Source organism: Triticum urartu, chromosome 5A (genome assembly GCF_056163025.1).
Source record: "Triticum urartu cultivar PI428250 chromosome 5A, HENAU_Tu73, whole genome shotgun sequence".
Classification (NCBI taxonomy): domain Eukaryota; kingdom Viridiplantae; phylum Streptophyta; class Magnoliopsida; order Poales; family Poaceae; genus Triticum; species Triticum urartu.
In genome coordinates, this window is record NC_141877.1 from 642,524,685 (window position 1) to 642,547,045 (window position 22,361).

General features: G+C 49.7%; 2 protein-coding genes across 2 annotated transcripts; both read right to left on the minus strand.

Annotated features, from left to right (window-relative positions):
* Positions 1-7,764: 7,764 nt before the first annotated feature.
* Positions 7,765-8,400, minus strand: LOC147973677 (uncharacterized). Its single transcript, XM_087524753.1, has one exon. It carries the CDS (start codon positions 8,398-8,400, stop codon positions 7,765-7,767), a length of 636 nt encoding a protein of 211 aa, XP_087380879.1.
* Positions 8,401-17,314: 8,914 nt separating this feature from the next.
* On the minus strand, positions 17,315-18,700 carry CAO (chloroplast signal recognition particle component (CAO)). The gene has a single exon (XM_048676683.2). It carries the CDS (start codon positions 18,613-18,615, stop codon positions 17,440-17,442), a length of 1,176 nt encoding a protein of 391 aa, XP_048532640.1. The 5' UTR covers positions 18,616-18,700; the 3' UTR covers positions 17,315-17,439.
* Between the last annotated feature and the right edge of the window lie 3,661 nt (positions 18,701-22,361).

Here is a 22,361-nt window from a genome sequence, read left to right on the forward strand (position 1 = left end):
TGGGCACGAACATCTTTCAGTTCGATGCCCAGCTTGGTGTTGGCATATTGGAGATCGTTCTTCTCCCGCCTCACCTTTGTCAGCACCTTCTCACCAGCCTTCAGCTGGCGTAGGAGGTGTTTCCTTTCCGGATTCAATCCGGCGCCATCTGCAATTTCATTTGTCAGATTCGCACCCATGCCGTGCTTCGCAAAATACTTATCTTTCGAAGTGTATATCACCAGAGGGGGTCTCCTTGGGCTCCCCTGCCGCGGCTAGTGCGGCCTCAAGTTGGGCTTTGCACTCTTCCAGCTCCTTGGACAGTAGGGAATTCTTTTCTATAAGAACCTGCATAACAAATGATCCTTAAATCAATTATTCTAACTGTTTCAAGTCTCGGGGGCTACTGGTATGTCTTCTATATATTTTTTCCGTGGCTCTGGCTAGACCATTTTGAGCGGCATGGAGGTACGCATCTCCCGAATTGAAGGCGTCTAATGCCTCTCGGGAGAAACAAGCGTCCGGTGCGCGCCTTGTGTTCGCCTCCACCTCCGGACTAGGCTTTGGAGCCTGGCTGGTGGAGGCGTGATTGGCAGCCTCTCCGGATATAGTCCGGCGAGGTCTCTTTGTCCTGAAGAAAGCACGAGTGTTAATATACCTTGAAGGTATAACACATGGGATAAGGGGGCGCGCCATACCTTTGCGCTGACGCCTTGGTCCGGACTGCACCTCTTTTCTGCCCACGAGGCCCTGCGGCCCCTCGTTGGCTTGTCGCCGCAGGTTCCGCCTCCTGTCTCAAAAACCTCCCCTGCAAAGTTCGGTTGTAATCAGAAAACTGAAAACACGAGAGGGCGGACCCCTATTCGGGGTACTGGGACTTCAATCTCAGTTACCTGGGAGGCCGGGATTAGCCCTGGGTAATCGGCCGTAATGGCCACCAAGGCGTTGTCCTTGCTCAATTGATGGAACACTCCATCAATCAGCTCCATAGATAAGTCCGGGTCCTCTTGAGAGGCCGGGTCGAGGGACCGTCCTGGGTCCTCGGGTTGTGGAGGAGGGCTGTTTATTTCTTTAACAACCTGGTGCAGTTCCTGCGTTGAAGTCGTTAGACTGAATATTTAACAATGGGAATATAAAACGAATGGGCAGGTAAATGTGGCCACTTACCCAGCTTGGGGGATTGTACATAGAAAATCCACCCTTCGGGTCGACGCGGAGAAATTCCTCCTCTTCTCCCTTGTACAAAGCGGACAAGGTCTTTGTTAGAGCCGCAGCCGAATCCGGCCCCTTACGGCCGTAGCGGGTGGCGTCGTCCTCCCCGTTGAAATCCCACATGGGGTGGCCTCTATACTATAGCGGCTGCACCCCTTGCTTAATGCATGCGGCCATGACCCCGATCATGGTCAGTCCAGAATGAGCTAACAATCTTATCCGGCCCATCAGGTAACGGACGTCCTTGTCACTTTCCCTCTGAGGGCTCCGTGGACGCCAACTTAGGCGCTTCTTTAGTGGAGCACTGCCGAACTCAGGGAGGCCGGTCCGGACAGGATCCGGCAGCGGGACGTCCTCTATGTAAAACCATTCCGAAGGTCAGTCCTCGGACGCCTTCTTCGGGGTTCCGGATAGATATCCGGTCCCGGCGATGCGCCACACTTCGGCTCCGCCCACTTGATATATTGACCCCTTCTGAGAACGGGGCACAAGACAGAATAGCTCTTTCCACAGCCAGAAATGAGCCTCAACACCCAAGAACAGCTCACAGAGGGCTACGAAGCCCGCGATATGCAATACGAAGGCAGGCGTGAGATTGTGTAGCTGGAGGCCATAGAACTCCAGGAGCCCCCGGAGAAACGGGTGGATTGGAAATCCGAGCCCCTTATTAAATAAGGGACGAGGCATACCCGCTCTCCTTTGGAGGGACTAGGGGCACTCTCCGCTTGCTCTCCGCCATTATAGATGGCAAGACCGGCTCGAACCGGGACCATATAGGCCGGGGGGAGAAATCCCTTGGTCTGGAGTGTCACTAGCTCGCTATGCGGGATGGAACATCTCTCCCAATATCCAGGCTGAGGGCTGGAAGGGCGAAAGGAGGAGTTGCGACGGCTGGCCATGGTGGTATGGACCTTTGTCGGATGCGCTCTGATGAACACTCGCGAGGGGGAGAAGGTGTGGTTTGGATCTAAATCCTCGTCCCCTTAAATGGGCGGCTCATTTACGCGGCTAGGGGTGTGGATGTAAAAACACTCAGATTTTTCATATTTGTTTGACACGTGGGAGAAGGCCATTATTGGGCGTAGAAGCCAAGGAGCGCAACATTTACAAGAAGCCGGACTTTATTCAATAGGTACACGGAATTTGGAGGAGAACCCACCTTGCAATGCCGAAGACAATCTGCGCGCCGGACTCATCGTCATTGAAGCCTGGTTCGGGGGCTACTGAGGGAGTCCTGGATTAGGGGGTGTCAGGATGGCCGGACTATACCTTCAGCCGGACTCCTGGACTATGAAGATACAAGATTGAAGACTTCGTCCCGTGTCCGGAAGGGACTTTCCTTGGCGTGGAAGGAAAGCTTGGCGATACGGATATGCAGATCTCCTACCATTGTAACCGACTTTGTGTAACCCTAACCCTCTCCGGTGTCTATATAAACCGGAGGGTTTTAGTCCGTAGGACAACATACAGATTAACAATCATACCATAGGCTAGCTTCTAGGGTTTAGCCTCTCTGATCTCGTGGTAGATCTACTCTTGTACTACCCATATCATCAATATTAATCAAGCAGGACGTAGGGTTTTACCTCCATCAAGAGGGCCCGAACCTGGATAAAACTTCGTGTCCCTTGCCTCCTGTTACCATCCGGCCTAGACGCACAGTTCGGGACCCCCTACCCGAGATCCGCCGGTTTTGACACCGACACGGGGTCTGCTAGAGTTGCTCTTAGGTCCTGCGGTGAACGATTTTAAACTTTTAGGACCTACTTGACACACTTGAAATACATTTAGGACCTCCGGTGTATTTTAGTCATAGTGATACACAGCCATGGCAAGGGTTGGGTCATGATGGGTGCACTTAACCACCACGTCTATGTCGGAAAGGTCAAACACAATGACCTTGAAACTATCCCACTCAGGACCTTGATGGTGAGGACATACTGATCTGCAACTTGTGAGCTATGACAAAGCCAACCCACCCTTGATCCATGGCACACCCCCGTTGACATCTCGACGTTTGACCCTTTAGTTGCAGCGAATGTTCATCCCCAAAACGATTTCCTATGGGATGGTGCACATGTGCTCACAAAAGGCATCATGTATTAGATAGAAGTAAATATAACCCAGGTGCTAAAAGCATCTTGCAGAAGTGGGTTGGCCCTACGTCCTCATGGAAGCAGCTGATATTCGTCGACCTCCCCTGCCTCCTCTTTGAACTATTGCCTTATACTATAGCCTTGCCCTTGAAACAACTGCCTGAAGCATCATTGTCGATGACTAATTTGTCGGAAGGGCAATGCAATGAAGAACATTAGGCTCACCACACCACTGAAGTACAATGTGTAGGATCATAACAATGTGCATGTAAAGGGTGATGATCTTCACTGCTTCCTGTCATATAGAAGGAGAGAGATAGTACAAGGATCAGAGCTACAATGGGCAGAACCAACCCTCATACCAACGATCACCCTAATACATGGACTGCACATCAGTGAAGATCATTGTTGTACGCAGTCCAAGTTAAACTATTCTTCCCCCAATCAGACTGATCTACCCCCTAATCTAACTTAGCTTCCCCAAAATTTAACCCTAAATCGACACCCAAATTAAGCCATATCAAACCCTGCAAAACCCTAAATCTGGCAGGGAAAGGGCTTACTGTCAAGCGGAAGGTCGTCGCTAGTGGTCACTATGCAGATCTTCCCGCCGCCGATGATCACAATGTTGCGTGTGAGGGAGTGGCGGTGTGGATAGGGGACGTGTGCAAGCGTGTGCCGTCCTTGCACTCGGTCATGCCTGACTCGCTGGAAACAATCGATTTGGCCATTACTCCAGTTCCAGGCTCTGGGCTGCTTTAGTAGTCTGCCACGCAGGTAACCAAACAAACCATGATTGCTTTCCCAGGATCTGACTGGAGAGGATGCGGGCAACCAGACACACCCAAGGTAGCATGCCTAGCATCCATGTAGTAGTATGTGATGTGATGGTTTCCTCATAAACCTCACGGATGGAATGGATAGATAGTGTGTTAGGTACACTGCCTGGATGATAGAAATAATTATCACTATCCAGTATAAATTTCCTAAATCTTAGTGAGTTTGTGTTTTTTTTTGTAATTTGTACTTACTGACCCAGGGTTTTCTTTCTAAAAAATACAGCTAAAGAGCACCTTAGATTCGCTAATTACAATGGAAAGACAACATGACACAAAATGATTAAAAAATAATAAAATTGCATCAAAAACCATACTAAAACAACACATGCATTAGTTTTTTCGCGGGGTGCATATGTTAATTGCTTCAGTCTCATGCGTATAACGCCGTGCAAAGAAGTGAAAAACAAGTTAGAGAGAGAGAGAGAGGGAGACGAACCAGCGACATCAGTAGGACTTACGTGTAACACAAGTACTAGGAGGAGGAAATAGAGAACCAAATGCCGGGCACCCATGGTGATGAAGTGATAGTTTATTTCTTATCAAACCTAAGGGAGACGCCGCCGATAGTATCTCCAAGAAAATGATATGCATCTATCTGTCACCGGTTATAAACAAGTCAACGTCATCCTATTAAATCTGCCGGGCAATTAATATTTTATCAAACAACGTCCTGCAATTGATTTCTATCAAATATCAACGTCAAGTTATATTTCACCATATATGTACATGCAATTAACATCCTACCTTTCTTATAGTGAATTAATATATCCTACCTATATAGAGAGTCTTTGCATGCTCTTGATAAACATTTTAATTCGGACAGATTGTATCTATCTTTAAGATACGTTGAACGCGCACTATATATCTTTGAGATTTGAAATACGCTGGACGGTACTCCCAGAATGGATGGATAGCCACACTGGTGGCGGGTCAGCATCTCCCCGTTCTTGGCCATCAATATAACTAACCCATCATGTATGTATTGATATTGTTGTTAATACACATGCACGTCACTAATATAACTGACCCTAATTGTTGACTTGACGCCCTTTTAGATTATAGTAGGTATTAAAAGTGTAGAAATTTGTAAAAGTACAAAATTGAGATGTTGGTTCCAACAAATTTCACCAAGGTTGAAGCTTTTCAGCAGCTCCCCAGGGCTGGGTCGGTCGAGCACCGTTGCAGCATCCCGCGACTGTGACTCCAGCTTGCCCGCGCCCGGTTCCAGCAATTTCCTACCACGGTTGCAGCTCCGACGTCGGCTGGTTCCAGTGCGCGATCACCGTGTCTCCAGCATCCCGGCGAGTTCGCTCAGCTACGGTGGTTGTGAGTTGAAGAATGACGCCTTGCCGGCTCCAGCGCATCGCCTGCTAGGCTTTGAAGCTTGCAGCATGATGGGAAGGCTTCTCGCGCTCGAGCACGTCATCGCCGGTGAGATCTTGTGGTGGTTCCGCCACCACCCAGGCTGGAGGTCATGGCGGCCGCCCCCAACCCCTGCATCGCGCAACGCGCATACGCCCCGCCCGTTTGCCTCACCACCAACGCTCGCAACAAAAGGGGCTTGTGGTCGTGGAGAAGCAGAGCTCCGTGGAGGTAGAAGGAAAGGGAAAAAGACATTTCAGGGAAGGATAAGGGCATCTCCAGCCGTTGGCCCCCCAGGGGCACCTAAAATCGCCGCCTGGGGGTGAGCCGGCGCAAAAATTGGGCCTGGGGGCGAGTTGGTCCCCAGCCGCCGGCCCTAGGGCCGTCCCCAGGCACGTTTTGAAATAAAAGAAGTTCGGCGAAGTTCGGTTTAAACACGATTAAATTCGACCAAACACGATAAATTTCGGCACATTTCGGCGAAGTTCGCGGATTTTCATTACATAGCACATATACATAAACTAATCTAAAGGAAAAACTGGCTGAAGTCGCCGCCGCCGCCGCCATCGTCGTCGTCGGCCTTCTCCTCCTTGACGCGGGCACCCCTGCTGGACCCCTGCCCGGCGTCGCCATGGCGGACTGGTGGCGGCGCATCATCGTTGTCGTTGTCGCTGTCACAGATGACGACGACTCCGCCTTCGTCACGGCCGCGTCGACGCTCCGCGAAGCGAAACAGGGCGGCGCACTGGCGCTCCTTCGCCTTCTCCAGGCGCTCCTTCTCCATCGCTATGGAGTCCCTGCGCGCGCATTTCAGGGCCGCGTCGTCGTCGTCGAGCTCCGTCATCACCGGCGCGGCCGGCTCCTTCTTCACCGGCGCGAGCCCCGGCTCCGTCTTCACCGGCGCGAGCCCCGGCTCCGTCTTTGGCTTGACGAAGCGCGGAGGAGGAGCCGACGAGTAGGCGCGCCGGCCGCCCTCGTTGATGACGATGCCGGCGGTGCGAGTGCGCCGGCCGAGCGGCGTCTCCGCCGCGGGCTCGGCCTTGACACCGAGCAGGGCCGGAGTGCCGGAGGAGTGCGATGAAGATCGGGAGGAGGAAGAAGAGGAGGAGGACCCGAACCTCCTTGGCGCCCATGGCCCTGCGCGTCGGTGCTGTGCCGGGGCGGCCGCCCTCGCCGGGTACGCCAACGACGGGTCGTTGCCGCCCTCGAGGTACGTCAGCACGCCCTCGAGTGTGCGGCCGGGGACGCCCCACCACAGGTGGCGCCCCTCGCTGTTCTGCCGGCCACCAACCACCGGCGCGCCGTTGATGGACGCCAAGCGCTGCTGCTGGCGGCGCTCGAAATACGCCGCCCAAGCCGCGTGGTTGTCGGCGGCGTACTGGGGGAGGGAGTGTTGGGCGTCGGTGAGGGAGGCGCGCACGACCTTGACTTCCTCGGCGAAGTATTTCGGCTTCGCCACGGCGTCGGGCAACGGGGGAATGGGCACTCCCTCGGCGCTGAGCCTCCACCCCGTCGGCCCGGCGCGCATGTCCGGCGGCGCCGGGATGTTCGCCTGGAACAGGATCCAGGACTCCTGTTCGTGGAGCGAACGGCGGCCGAAGCCGTTGGCGGTCGCCTCGTCTCCGGGGAAGCGTTCCGCCATGGCGACGGGCTCGGGAGAGGTAGAGAGATAGAGGGAGGGGCTGGGCGGCGGCGCTCGGGAGAGGTAGGGAGAGGGAGGAGCTGGGCGGCGGCGGGGGGCGGGGCTGGTGTGGGCACAGGCGAGTGCAGGCCACCGGCTATATAGCCGCGCCGCACCCGTATGTACGCGTGCGAGGGAGGGGAGGCGTCGGCGCGCCGCCCGTGAGAAATCAATGGCAAGGCTGACCTACGGCAGCCTTGGCATTGATTCCCCGCGGGAACCGAGGCCGTTGGGGGAAGACGAGGTGCCGTGTTGCTGATCCGGCGGGCCCGCGGCTGTTTCGCGCCAAAACAGTTCGCCCAGGCGCCCCCGGGCGCCCCCCAGCGCGTCGGGTTCGGCCTGAATCCGCCGGCGCTGTTTTCAGCTCAGGCCGGCGAAAATCGAGCTCCTGAAGACGCGACTGGGCCTTTTTTTGACGCCGGCGCAAAAAAATCACCTGGAAAGCCTTCCTAGAGGCACGGCTGGAGATGCCTTAAGGGAGAAAAGGGCCAGTCACACGGGACCCATCGTGTTCACACGTCGCATGCGTTGGGAAGAATCGTGGCCAGCGAGCCAGCGTGGTGCAAGCCGGCGGAAAGTTCGGCCGGCTGACCCGCTACAAACGTTTACTTTTTTTTTGAACTTGGAACACCTTGCATGGACCAATCAAATCGACGGTCACAGCATCAGTTACATCAAGCGGGAGATTCGATGGCCATAAAGCTTGGCACTCCTCATTGCTCCGGCACCCATACGATGCCAGCATGTGAGCAGGTATATTACAACTTCTAGGACAATATGAAACATGAAAATCAATAAATCCTAGCTGAAGCTTGTACTTTGCCTCCCTGAAAAGCACACCAAGAGGACCACGGTCAAGGCTAGTAGAGGATACTGCATGTTGGAGAGCCATGTAATCCGTTTCAAAAACAACACGTCCCATCCCTTGTATCTCGGCTACCTGGATGGCATTCAGAAGGGCCGACGCCTCGGCATGAAAAGCTTCAATCTGATGTACTAGGTATCCAGTTGCCCCACAAATGACCACCCTCTCATCATCTCTAGCCAGCATACCCCATCCTCCTATACCATCCGGATGAAAAGCAGCGTCAACATTGATTTTGACATAATCTACATCAGGTTTCACCCATCTCTGAACTGGCCGTGGCACATCGCTTGTTTTCTTGCCCAGAAACTCCTCCCATTCTTGAACTTGCCGGCGGATGTTTAAATGAAACTCACTCGGCGTCATTCGGGTCTGACCATGGTTTGCTTTATTTCTCTCAGTCCACCAACACCACAAGAAGCAAACTGCACTTAATTGTACATGTGCCGACAATTTAGGAAGAGATTCCAAGAGCTCTTTTGGTGACTGACTTTCTAGGAGCTTTAGGCGGAGGGCTCCAAACCACACTCTCTCCACATCTTCCGCACCTCCTTACACCTAAGAAACAAATGTCCTCCGTCCTCAGGTAGTCGATGGCACAAGACGCGGTCAGTATTTAACTCAATCCCAATCCGCTCAACATTTCTCAGTACTGGATGGCTATTATGGGCAAGCCGCCACATGAAGTGATGGAGTCTACCTGGACATCGCATCTTCCATAAATCTCGCCAAAAATTGCTCGGATCTGCACTGCCAGTGGCTCCTTCCCCTCGTTGCCTCACCTTCTGATTCTGAACCAGACTCACATGAACTTTGTAAGCAGATCGGACCGAGAACAAGCTCTTGCTGTCGAAATGCCAAGCTACAAAATCCTCAAACTGCTCTCTAATAGGGATTTTTAAGATCTCTTTCGCATCTTCCACACAGAAGGTTTGGCCGACCAACTGGGCATCCCACTGATTTGTCAGTGGGTCAATCAGCTCCACCACTTTTGTTAAAAGAGACCCACGTTGTAGTGTTCGGGGACGACATGTATCCACCGACGGAATCCATCGATCTCTCCAGATGTTTATATTCTCACCTGAGCCCACTCTCCATATCATAACAGCCTTGACCACCTCAATACCCTGAAGAATACTTCGCCATACATAACTCATGCCTGCTTGGGGTATAGCTGTCAACACATTGCCTTCAGGGTAGTATTTTGCTTTGAGCACGCGTGCACACAAAGAATCAGGCACTTGAACAAGTCTCCAAACCTGCCGGGCGAGCATTTTTTTTTCAAAAAGGGGGGACTCCCCGGCCTTTGCATCAGAACAATGCATACGGCTGGACGAGCATGGCGATGTTAAACAAATTAAGATCTCGAAAACCAAGGCCCCCCTATTCTTTTAGAAGTTTAAGCTTCTCCCAACCTACCCAGTGGTGCCGATGCTCATCTTCTTGATTTGCCCACCAGAATTTGCATACCATTTGGCTGATGCTATCACATAAATTTTTTGTGAGATCAAAACAGGCCATTGCGTACGTGGGAATCGCTTGCAATGCTGTTTTTCTTAGGATTTCCTTTGCCGCTTTTGAGAGGACTTGATCTTCCATCCTTGCAGGATCTCCCAAATTCTTTCCCTAAGATACTGGAAGCATTTTTTCCTGGACTGCCCCACATAGCTTGGAAGCCCCAAATACTTTCCCTGCTGGCTCTCAGTCCTAAGTCCCATCAGCTGCAAAAACTGTTGTTTCTTCTGTCTCGAGGTGTTTTTACTGAATAACATAGCTGATTTCTCCCGGTTTATAACTTGTCCTGAACCCATCTCATACACATGTATGATATCCTTAATCACAGCTATACTCTCAGGGGTTACTTCAAACAACAAGAGAGAGTCATCGGCAAACAAAAGATAGCTCACTGGCGGTGCCTCTGGCGCAATCTGAATACCACGCAACTGGCCTGACAGTTCAGCCTGGTGAAGCAAGGCAGATAGACCCTCCGCACACAGCAGGAAGAGATATGGGGAGATAGGGTCCCCTTGGCGAAGTCCGCGTCCGGGAGTGATCTGTCCAGTACACGAGCCATTAACCATAAATCGAAACCGCACCGACCTGATACACTTGCTTATCAATGCAACAAAACTTGGTGCAAATCCCAGCTGTCTCATAACCCTCTCCAAAAATCCCCACTCGACGCGGTCATAGGCCTTGCTCGTGTCGAGCTTTAGTGCCGCAAAATTTGTTCCTCCTGCTTTTTTCTCTTCAGAAAGTGTGTCATCTCATATGCTATTATCGTGTTGTCGGAGATAAGCCTCCCTGGTACAAAAGCGCTCTGGTTGGGAGAAATAATTTCTCTGAGGATGCACTTCAGGCGATTGGCCAAAACCTTGGACACCAGTTTATACATAACGTTGCATAGGCTAATAGGGCGTAGATCCTTCATCTTTTCTGGGTTCTGAACCTTTGGGATTAGCACTACCATAGTGTCGTTCCATCCCTCTGGTATTCCACCGCCTCGCAACACATGCAAAACCTCGCGAATGACATTGTTACCAATCAAATGCTAGTAATGTTTATAAAACACCGTCGGCAAACCATCCATGCTAGGAGCTTTTAGATCCCCAATGCTATCAAGGGTGCTCTTGACCTCCTCCGAAGTGAATTCCGCCGTGAGAAACTCATTCATTTGTGTCGTGACTTTCGGGAATATATGGTTTAGGATATTGTTCGCATCTGCACCTGCCACGTGGGTAAACAAGGAAGAAAAATAGTCAGTAAAAATCTGCTTCATTCCTTCCTCCTCCTCTTCCACCCTACCATCCTCCCGCACCAATCTTTTTATCGTGTTCTTCTTTTCCTTTCAGAGGCAAAAGCTTGGAGATAATGTGTATTCCTATCACTATTTAACAACTAGTTAACATGGGCCCTGCGCGGCGACCGAGGGGAACCCTAGCGCCGCCGCGTCCTCGTCCCTCCGCCGACCTCTCTTCCTCGCCGCCAGGCAAAGCCCGGTCGGCGTCGGCGTCGGCGGGATCTCTTCTTCCACGACTCGCTGGATCTGGCGCGGGCGGATCGCGGCGGTTTTTGGCGGCGCGCTGGAGGCGGGGCGCGCCGGCGCGGGCTTGGGGGCGACGGCAAGGCTCACGCTCGCGGTTTCCCCTGGTGTGCGTGGGAGTCCGCTCGGGGTGCGTGGCGGCGGCCCTCGGCAAGCGGTGGCGGGCGCTGGGCTCTCGGCGGCGCTCCGGCGTGTGCAGGTGGCGGCGGTCCCTGTGCGCGGTCGGCGGCTCCATCTCTGACCCGGATGACGCGAGGGATGGCGGCGGCCTGGCATGGCCGGCGATCTGGATGCGGTGGTGTCGGCGGCTCGCTGATCTGCCGGTGCTCCAGGGTTCTGCCTGGCGGTGACGGCGGCCCGTGCACAAGAGTTGGATCCCTTCGAACTGATCTGGGTGAAAACTCGCCTTCGGCGTCTGCTAAGGCCGGCGATGGCGGCGCTATCTGCGTAGTTCCCTTCTTGAAGGCATCGTCGTGCAGAAGTTCAAGGCCACTCTCTGCTACCTCCGAGGGAAACTCTAGATCGGATGATCGGATGACGGCGGCGCTCTGGTGTCATTCCTCCCTTGGGGGCATCATTCTTGGAGGTACAAACGTGATCGAGGGACCAGAGGATGGATTCTTTGGTGGAGCGGTGATTCATCCTACACACTGATGGCGACGGATCTTGACGGCGTGGCGCGGTGCAGATTCGGAGTTCACTGTGGGAGGATGGACTCGCGCAGGAGGACGACGCTGTCGGGCGTTGTGGTGGCGTCGATGGCAGAGAGACCTGACACGGTACATGCAACAGTACAGCTCTGAAGATGGATTGGTGGCAGGTGGCTGCGGCGGCCTCATACCCGGCAGGCGTCCTGATTGAGGAGTGCGTCGGACTGGTAGGTGCCCCATACCCAGCAGGCGTCCTGGTTGGGACCTCAGGTCTTAGATGTTTAGGTTTGGCTGCGATGTCTGTTTGATATTAGGCACAGACTATGTGCACCCCTTCATCAATTGGATAGGTGTAGCGACAATTGTTGCTTAAACGGTGGCTTTAATTTTGCTGCTGTATGGCTTTGTAAGGTTTTGTAAGAATAATTAAGAAAGTGACAATATGCATCGTTCAGATGTAGAGGGCAGGATTATCCTCCTTTTCTAAAAAGAAAAAGTTAACATGGGCCCTTTGTTTCCACACAAATTCTTCATGCTCCTCCAACCTCTCTAACTTAAAACTCAGCGTCTGCTCCTTTCGAACTTGGCTCTCTAAGATAGGCGCCCTACGTACCACTTCTAGCTCATGGCACAGCTTTTTTATGCGTACACTCAGGTCACCCAGAACCTCACGGCTCCACTTATAAATGGCCCTATTCACCGCCGCCAGCCGCTCCCCAACATCCACACTCCCCGCAGCCACCCATGCCTGCCCCACAATACCATCACATCCTTCCTCAAGAAGCCATTTTGCCTCAAACCTGAATCTGCGGTCTCCCTCCTTCTGTTTCTTGCGACGTTGGCTTCCTTTGAGCAGCAGGATAACCGGCCGATGATCTGAATGCTCAGGGTTGCCATTTATTACTTTGTACATAGAGAACCTAGCACACCACTCCGCTGATGCCACAACACGATCCAGACGCTTTTTTTTTCTTTTTCCTTTCTAATCTAATCATTTCCTTCCTGATTTTAAGGGGTAGGGCCGGACCTTATTTTGTTCCAATCAAATCAAGTCACGTACGCGGAAGCATGGATGGGAGCATGCATAGGAAGCAGGCAAGTCTCGTCCCTCTAATATACCCCTCAACTCTGAAATTCTTATTACGCCAGGTGAACACATCACCTTCAAATCCTAAATCATTCAGATTACAAAAGTGAAGCGCATCATGAAAATCTTGCATGCAAGCTAGATCTCTCGGGACCACCCCCCCCCCCCCCCCCCCCCCCCCCCCCCGCTTATTAAAATCTCCTAGGCATACCCACGGAAGCTGAATTTGGTTTTTTTGATTCACTGTTTGATTTCCTACCCCACAAAATTAGATATAAAAGGATCCACTGATTTTCCAAAAAAAGATAACGCTACTGGCTAGTACACGATTTTTAACAACAATTAAACTCGGTAGGATTTCATCTCTAAGGATGGCCTTGACGCTAGGCACTAGGCAGGAACCTTAAGAAGGTTCAATCTTTTTTGCAGAAGAGGCAGTAGCAGGTGGAGCCTGGCCCTGATCCCACGCATCTGGACTCTTTTACTTCGGCGTTCACCACTGCCCCCTGCAGCCAGCACTGCGTCTTGCATAAAACGTCCTGGCATAGCGGCAGCTTATCGTTCCTGTATCTGCAATCCTCTGCACGAAATCAACACATAAGTATATCTCACCACATGAAAATGTTCATAAAATTCACAACAATATACTACCCCATTCATAATTTTGTACTAAATCAGAGACATTTTGAGATAGAGAAAGAGAACACGAACCGGCCACTGCAGTAGGATCTCCGTGCAACACGAGAAATAGGAGGAAACACAGGGTGGCATGCCTGGCGACCATGGTATGTGATGGTTTCTTGATAAAGCTCAAGGATGGGTAGATAGTGTTGGGTTTCGTTTGCTAGGGCAGAGTATGTCCAGGAGGATGGATGATGTTGTGCTTATATAGAGTCCTTGCGTGAGAGTTAAAGCTCCGCTTAGTAAGCGTATCCTTGAGATACGCTCACATCATATCTTTTAGATATGTTTGATGGTAATTACCCGGGTACGTACAATGCAGGTTGATATATGGCAGAAAATTAATTTACATGTTGATATGAAGCAGAAAATTAATTACAAGTTAATATTAGGTAGGATATCATTACAAGTTAATTATGTGGATAGTCTATATTTGGTATGTTATTAATTGCATGCTAAACATATTGAGCCCTCGGCATTGAAGCAATATAGGTCATTGAATTGACGCTGTTTGACGGCTGAGATTTGTTGAATCTGCTTCTTTGAGTCTTTTTATTTTGGTATAGATATAGATACAACATTGCATTGTTTATTGACAATGATCAGTTGACCATACAATAAGAGTTTAGGGATGAAATTGATGTATGTTAGGGTGGCCTTCTTACCCAAGCTATCTAGTCGAATAGTCAGTGTCGTCGGAGAGAGCCCTTTAGGTTACGGAGCGACGTTTTCGCTCCCGGGCTCTGATCAAGAAAATACTTCATTTTATGTTGTGAAAGATGTTTGAGTGCGTGATGTCCGTGCCAAATTTGGTGAAGTTTGGACATTTGAGAAGCTCTTGGCCAAAAAAAAGGAAAATTCAGACATGCGAGAAAGTTTAAATTCCGCACTGTTCGAAGGTCATTTTTTTTTCTCACATGCTCCTTGGATGTCCAAACTTCACCAAATTTAGCACGAGCATCACACACTCAAGCATGTTGCACCATAAAAAAATCAGAATTTTTTTAATCTTTTTGCAGTTTTAATGATTTTACTACTCACCAAGGTTAGATGAGCCGGGCTCAAAGATGAATTATCGTTTTGATTAACCGTTTGCCTGCCTATAAGACTTGCTTTTGTAATTCCGAGATGGGTTACATGCGGGCACACTCTTGGTACTCCTCCCGTCTAGAAATATCATTCTTAAAAAAATCTGGAAATTGGAGGACACAAGCACAACATATATCAATCATGCCATAAAATTTCAAACACACATCTTAAAACAAAAAAGGGTAAAATTATATGTGCATAGTAACATATATTTAGTTTGGATAGTGAATTCGGCCCATTAACCATATCGGCTTGATTTACGTCATGATGAATATATATTTTAGGTTTACGTGAACAATTTAGTGAAGTAAAATCGAGTGAGGCAGAAGAATTCTTGGATGACTGACAAATTGTTAAATTGTGGGAGAGAAAATGAAACACTATATGGAAGGTAAACGTTGTAGATTGACCGGCCGGCCGAGTCCCAGTCCGGTCGCGCACACACTGTTGATTGGTGCCAAATCCCACATCCCCCACCCTCGCAATGTAGTCATGCATCCGTAGGGGCCCACATGCAGATACTCACTCTGTGCGTTTGGTTTATTAGGTTTACATGGTTTGGTTTATACGGTTGTTTGGTTTGTGTGGTATTAATACTTCGGTAAATACGATATGAAATTTAAATACGGTTTGGTTTCAGTATATACCAAATTATTTCGGTATGGTTTCGGTATATACCATGATAACCAAAGTTGACGCGAATTTGAAAATGACGTAATAATAATTTGCAAATTTATGACTCAAAACACATACTATTTTACAAAAATAATATATAACTATATATGTAAGTATATATGCATGCATTGATTCATCTATTGATGGTTATGGACGTGCATTTTAAAAAGAGAAAAATGACTATGTTACAAGAAAAAATTATGTGCTTAGTAGGGAATTTGACTCATGTATAAAAAAATGACAACTTGTATGGTTGTTCATCTCAAGAAATATAAATTTATTTTTTACTTCGGTTTTTCGGTATATACCATAAAATCTAAGTTCAAATCGGTATAAAAAGTTCATACCATACCGAAACCAGAAACCATAAAACCGTAAAATTGGTTCGGTTTATTTTGGTATGGTTTTTTGGTTTGGTTTGGTTTGGTTTGGTTTATTTTTTGTATGGTGCACAGAGTGAGCAGATACCCACACACGCATCCTTTATATCCAACCCATCTCCGCTCCACCATCTCTCTCTGTTCCTAGCTCCACCGAGTGCGTCGTGGCTTCTCCGGTGAGCCCCACCACTGACAGATCTCCTCCCTGCTCCTCTTTCCTCCCGCTCTGACTAGCTACTCCTCTCTTCTTTCTCTATCATTCCATGTGGTCGCCCTGCTCCCCTTCCTGCTCACCAACTACCCTCTCACCCCGGAGATGGACATGACCAGCAACGGGACGCTGCTGCGAACGATGATGCTGGAACTGGTAACTGGTTTTGTTTCAACCGGCCAGCCATCGTTGGAACCGCCAACGACATTAGTCGTTTTGTTGCAACCAGACAGCATAGTGTTGGTACCGGCCAAACTAGTGTTGCAATCGATGACAGCGGTAGCTACCATTGACGACGGCATCAGCTGTTTTGCTGCAACTGGCCAACCTAGTGCTAAAGCGGGCAAAACCAGTGCTGCAATCGGCGACAGAGATAGCTACCACCGACGACAACCGTGTTGCTACGGCGGTAGTGTCAGCCATTTTTGCTGCAACCTTGGTCATGGATGCTGGAACCAGCCAACGTGGGTGTTGCTACCGGTGTGACAACTGTTTTTTTTGTGGGGATCCGTGATTGTTGGTGTTTTGCTATAACCGGCGTTGGGATTTTTGCTACAACCGACAGCGGTTTTCGCCAGGGCCAGCACCTGCAAATGTTGGAGACAACAAGGGGAACGGGGTGCTGCAATTGGCACCCACCGGCGCCAAAGGCGACGCGCTGCTTTGTCGTCGCGAGCAACCGTGACAGATGAGGTTGTTGTGAGGCGTGACCCTGCCGCTAGTCAGAGGTGGATACATGCACCACTTCGGATGTGCTGCGAGGGGCTTTCTCCCCGGCACTTCAAGCAGCGTTGTGAGCATCCTCGTCGATGATTTGAGTCGGGGCGACGAGCTAGTATCGATGCAGCAGCGAGGAAGCGAGCGGCGCCATGAACACCGAGTTGTTCCTACAATGAACTGTGGCAGGGACAACGCGCTGTCGAGCAATGCGTTGTCTACTATCGAGATGAGGGAAGAAATATGATGACGTGGGTCAAATCGCACGGCTACTTGATGTCCGATCAAAATTTGGGCCGGTCGACCGGCAAGCGCTATCCATATGACATTCTCTTCCTTAAGTTGGCTCGCACAATGGAATGCAAGCCGCTGCTGCCGCATTTCTTTGTACGGTTTTTGTGAGTTAACATAGTAAAGACACAACCGCTCATACATATGCATGTACGCTCATCCCTATGAACATACGTGCACGCTACCCCTATAAGCATCTCCGAGAGATCGAGTTGGCACATTATTTGTGATTATCAAACACGCCACAGACACCTTCATAATCGACGGGAACGTCTTCTCCCCATTGAACGCATGTCATCGAAAGACTTAAAATAAATTCAGAAAAATACAAGCACTAATATCGAGTTTAGAACTTGGATCCTGATGGATTAGAAATACCACGACCCTTCTAACCATGCTATCACAAATTGGTTGGGTCTCTTCACCGTGATTGTTTAAGATTGCAATGTCTCAATCTCATGAGAATGTTTTCTTAATTAATAATCACACAAAAATCTCTTCGATCGCTAATGATACATACTGCGACGTTCCATCGACACGACAAAACCGAAGAGCGAACCGAGCACGATCGACGGCCGCCGTCACCCGGCAAATGTCTCCGCCGGCGGTGCGGCGCCACCGTTCCCCGACTGCTGCCGCTCGAACTCCTGCACGAGCTCGGCGTCCACGTTCTCCGCGGGCTCCCACGTCGCCTCCTCAAAGTCCACCCACTTGACGAGGTACTCCCACTTGCCGTCCCCGTCGCCGTCCGCCGCCTGCCTCCTGTCCACGACGGCCTCCGCGACGCCGTACTCCAGCCCGGCCTCGAAGTCCTTCACCAGGTCCTCCGCCACCCACGGCGCTTTCACCCACTCCCGGTCGCCGCCGTCGCGCCACTCCACCAGGTACTCCCGCCACTTGCCCTCGCCGCGCCCGTCCACCACCTTCTCCACCTCGCCCCACTCGTACACGGCCTTCTCCAGCTCCTTCGCCGCCGCCTCGAGCGCTTGGCGCCGTTCGAACGCCGCTGGCACGCCCTTGGGCGTCGCAGCCAGCACCTCCTGCACCAGCTCCAGGGGCGTCCGGCCCTTCCCGTCGGGGCTCTCCGCGTCGGCGCCCAGCTCCAGCAGCGCGCGCACGCCCGTCGCCCGGCCGTACCCCGCCGCGATGTGCAGCGGCGTCAGCCCTCCGCCGGCGCGCTCCGCGTGGCCCACGTCCGCCCCCGCCTCCGCGAGCAAGCGCAGGCACTCCTCCGACCCGAGCCCCGCGGCGAAGTGCATCGCCGTGCGCCCCTGCGCGTCCTCGGCGTTCGGGTCCCGCCGCAGCGCCTCGTCCGCCAGCAGCGCGCCCAGCGCATCCACATCGGCCTTCTTGGCGGCATCCCACCACGGCGTCTCGTACTCCGCCACCACGTCCGCGGCTATCGCCTCCGACGGGATCCAGGTCGGCTCGTGCCCGTCTTTCCACTCGACGAGGTACTCCGTGGCGGTGACGGTGGTGGCCGAGCCGTCCTCCGCGAACACCGCGTTCTTGACGGTTCGGCTGGAGACGATGCGGTCCACCTCTCCGTACCCCTCCTCGTCTTCTTCATCGCCCCCCTTGCTTGTTGCCGCGGTTCTTGGGTTGGTCTGGTCCTGGAACAGCGCGGCGGCGGCGAGGCGGCGCTTGGGGACGCGGGGACGGCGAGGGACGGTGATGGAGAGGTACTGGGTTCTGTGAGCAGCTGGGTTGGGGGCTTTGAGGCGGGAAAGGGATGGATGTCGCAGGACGGCCTCCATTGGGGCGGGAGGAGGCTTGTGGCCGGTGACTGATGCGCGCGTGTGGAGGAGGAAGATGATGGGTCTGGTTGAGAGGATAAGGCGATCGAATAAGTTTTTCTACCAGTGGCGGGATGTACCGGTGATGAATCTACCACAAACATTGCTTTGAGATTGGTATGGCTGGTAGACCCCACTATGCTTTTGTTTCTCCTTTTTAGCAATACGAATCTTATACAAACACATATACAAGGTTGGGCGAGGTCCACAGCAGTATCTTTTGTCAGGTGGCAGGGTGAGAGATTGAGCAGATGAACGAGCTGCATGCACGTACTAAATACTTACACTTTATTTTCCATGCCATATTTTAAAAGTTTGATAACTTTTGAACTAAATATCCAGTTTTGAAATATTTTATATTTTTGAATTCAGCACGACAAGACCTTTAAAACAAGATCAATCTTGGATGCACTTTGGCTAGTTTGAATTTTACTGTTTCACTCATTTTAGAGAAAGCATTTCAGTCAATTTCACATTTCACTAGTTTCGGAAAACCTTCCAGTCAGTTTCACATTTCACTAGATTCAAAAACACATTACAATCATTTACAAATGATAGATTTCACTCATTTTAGAAAACACATTACACTCATTTATGAAAGATAGATTTCATTCATTCAGAAAACACATTACAATCACTAAATTGAAAAAACTATGTTTCACTTGTTTAAAAAAAAACCTTGTCCACCCATTACAAAAGATATATTTCAAAACTAATTTCACCGTGCGCTTGCGAAACTGATATTTCACTCATATAAAAATTGATTTGAATCATTTCACTAAATATATTTCATCACATTTCTTATAAAAATGGTTTATTTCACATATTTCTTACGAAATAGGTTTGTTCTTGCTATTTCTTTTGAAATAGGTTTCTTTTGAATATTTGTTTACTCATCCTCACAAATTTAATTTTTCGATTTCAGTAAAATTATTTCACTAAAAAACACATTGATTTCACTCATTCCAGAAAACACATTACACTCATTCAATTGAAATACTATATTTCACTCATTTCAAAATACCTTTTTCACTCATTACAAAAGATATATTTCAAAACTAATTTCATTGTGCGCTTGCGAAACTGATATGTCACTCATATAAAAATTAATTTCAATCATTTCAATAAACATATTTCACACGTTTGAAAATATTTCACTCAAAAATTATATTGAAATACTATATTTCATCCATTACAAAACTAATTTCAAAATTATTTTAGCTCATTTCTAATTTCACTCAATACAAGTTTAGCTCATTTCAAAATAAATTCACTAAAATGAAAAACAAATTTCCCACACGGAATTAATAGATTCAACGAAACAAGTGAGTTGAAACGTTGAAATTTAAACATGTTTCAAATATATCCAAGAATGATCTTGTTGTAAAGGTCTTGACCCTGGGAGTTCATATATAAAAAAAGTTTTAAAAATAAAATTATAGATTAAAAGATATGCGTGATTGAAATTATTAAAGCGAAAACAAAATGCATGCGTGCTTCATAAGTACTTGTGTGTCAGCCAGAGATGGTCACGCATGCATGTCTCCTTCATCTGACATATGGTGGGTCCTAGTGCAGAAGATACACTGCATGCAAATCTAGAGAAATGAGTGAAATACATCTCCCGTATATGAGTGCTTAATGTGATGTCATATGCTGATTGGCTAGCTGGTTGCCGGTACATCCCGGCACCGGTAAAAAGAGCTTTGCGATAAGGCGATGCGGTTCTGAATTTTCCAGGAAAATCTGAGCTGTTCATCGTGCAATGAACGGTAGAGATAGTTTGTTAATTATCTTAAGTATTTTCAGCTTGAAGGTGTAGCCTAGTGGCAAGGGTGGACAGTGGCGCACCCTGCAGCCAGTGTTCGAATCCCTCCATGGATCTCATTTTTTACAACAATCGGAGCGTGGGTGGGTTGCCCCCATGTAGAAGCTAACCACGCCTTGCAGCACCCCGGGCAGACAGCGGCGGTGCCGCCAGTGTCACAGCAGGGTGTGTGTCGCTCGTAGCAGCAGGTCTCAGCTTGTTGGATTTGCCTCGGCTGAAGGCCACGTTGTAGCATCAGTGTCGTTGCAGCATTGGTGGCTTCACTGGCGGAGGCCTCCGGTGGGCAAGGTATGGCGGCCATACCTTAATTTTGAGCAAAACAAAATTGTATACGTACCTATGTATCTTACGGTTGCCTCGCTCGTTTGTTTTGACCGCTGCCAGTTTTACGCTAAAGAAAGAGATGGGAGTCGTAGCATAAAGAGGAGGCTCAGCGGCGGTGATCTGCCGTGATAGCCAGGGCATGTTCTTGGGAAGTTCTATTTTGATTATTGCCGGGGTATTTGATCCCACAACTCTGGAGGCTATAGCCTGTCGAGAGGCTATCTCATTGGCGCGAGATCTTTAAGTCCAAAACTTTATCATATTGTCAGATTGAAAACAAGTGGCCAGTGATATCTTGAAAGGTAACCATTGGGCGTATGGGGCCATTATTAAGGAAATCAAGTCTAGATCAGCTCCTTTTTCCTGTAATTTTATTTCTAAAAGTCATGAAGTTAATTTTGAAGCTCCTAGGTTAGCTAAATATGCTCTTATTTTAGCTCAGGGGTGTCATTGTGTGGCTTGGCTAGCCACATGACCCAGCTTGCATCCCATATTCTATGGAATTTTGATCAATAAAGTGGCTTTTATGCCTTAAAAAAATGAGGTCGAGCACGCACAACCTGATTGAGACGCACACGCACTCGACCAGACACTTCACCCGACGGCCGACGCGAGGAAACCTAACGAGCGCGTTCTAGACGCCATTGAAAGTTTGATTATCGGTATGTTTTAGGTTGTTTTTCTATTGAAACATGTCTACATTTTCATTGTATTTGGTTTTTCGTTTGTAGTGTGTTTATAGTGTGTATTGACTCTTTTGATTTGCATCAAAAAAGTTCTTTCCTTAAGACTTCGTCACACCTTAAATTTTTTTTCGTCCTCCGCCTCTGGGTGGCTTGCTTTCAACATGCACGGCGGGGTGCATTCGTCATTGTAGCATAGACACTTGTTTTGCAGCACCAGCGTCGGCGAGCCTTGCGCACCCCGTTGCTAGTTTGCTAAAGAGGCGGTGCGTGCAATAGTAATGCAATGCAATGACGACATGCTTTGCAGCAATGGACCGTTGCGTGCATCTACTATGGTAGTACAGTGGGTGTTGCAGCGGTAGTACCCCCATGTGGTGGGTGGTGGTGAGCTCGCAACATCTGTCGGTAAGGACGAGATGGACTGAGATAGAGGAGTGATGTGTGGTCGAGAAAAGAGGAGAGGGCGGGGATCCACAATTTACGATGGCGACGTGGCCTCGCAACATTGGCGTGACAGCGCAACTTCAGAGCAAAGCTTGACAACAGCGAAGAATTAGTGTTAGGGAAATGATGTGTTAGAGGAAGAAAATGACTGGTCGAGGGGAAAAGATCGTGTGAATGAGAACATTCAACTTGGGGTAAAGTGGAGACAGGGGGACTGTGTGTGGGCCTGGAAGAGTCATGTCGCACACGCGAGAGTGGCTAATGAAGAACCCACATCAATCGGGTGAAAACAACAAATTTCCTTTATTCATTTTGGCAAGATCCGAGTCCAAACATGGATGATACAATTCGGCGGTATACAAAACCAGATTATACAACACGTCCCTGCAAGGACGGTGCCATGGTGGTCCGCAAGAACCCCTCCT

Excerpts from the sequence above, each read along its gene's own strand:
- LOC147973677 (XM_087524753.1), bottom strand. The coding sequence starts at position 8,400 with ATGACGCCGAGTGAGTTTCATTTAAACATCCGCCGGCAAGTTCAAGAA.
- CAO (XM_048676683.2), bottom strand. The coding sequence starts at position 18,615 with ATGGAGGCCGTCCTGCGACATCCATCCCTTTCCCGCCTCAAAGCCCCC.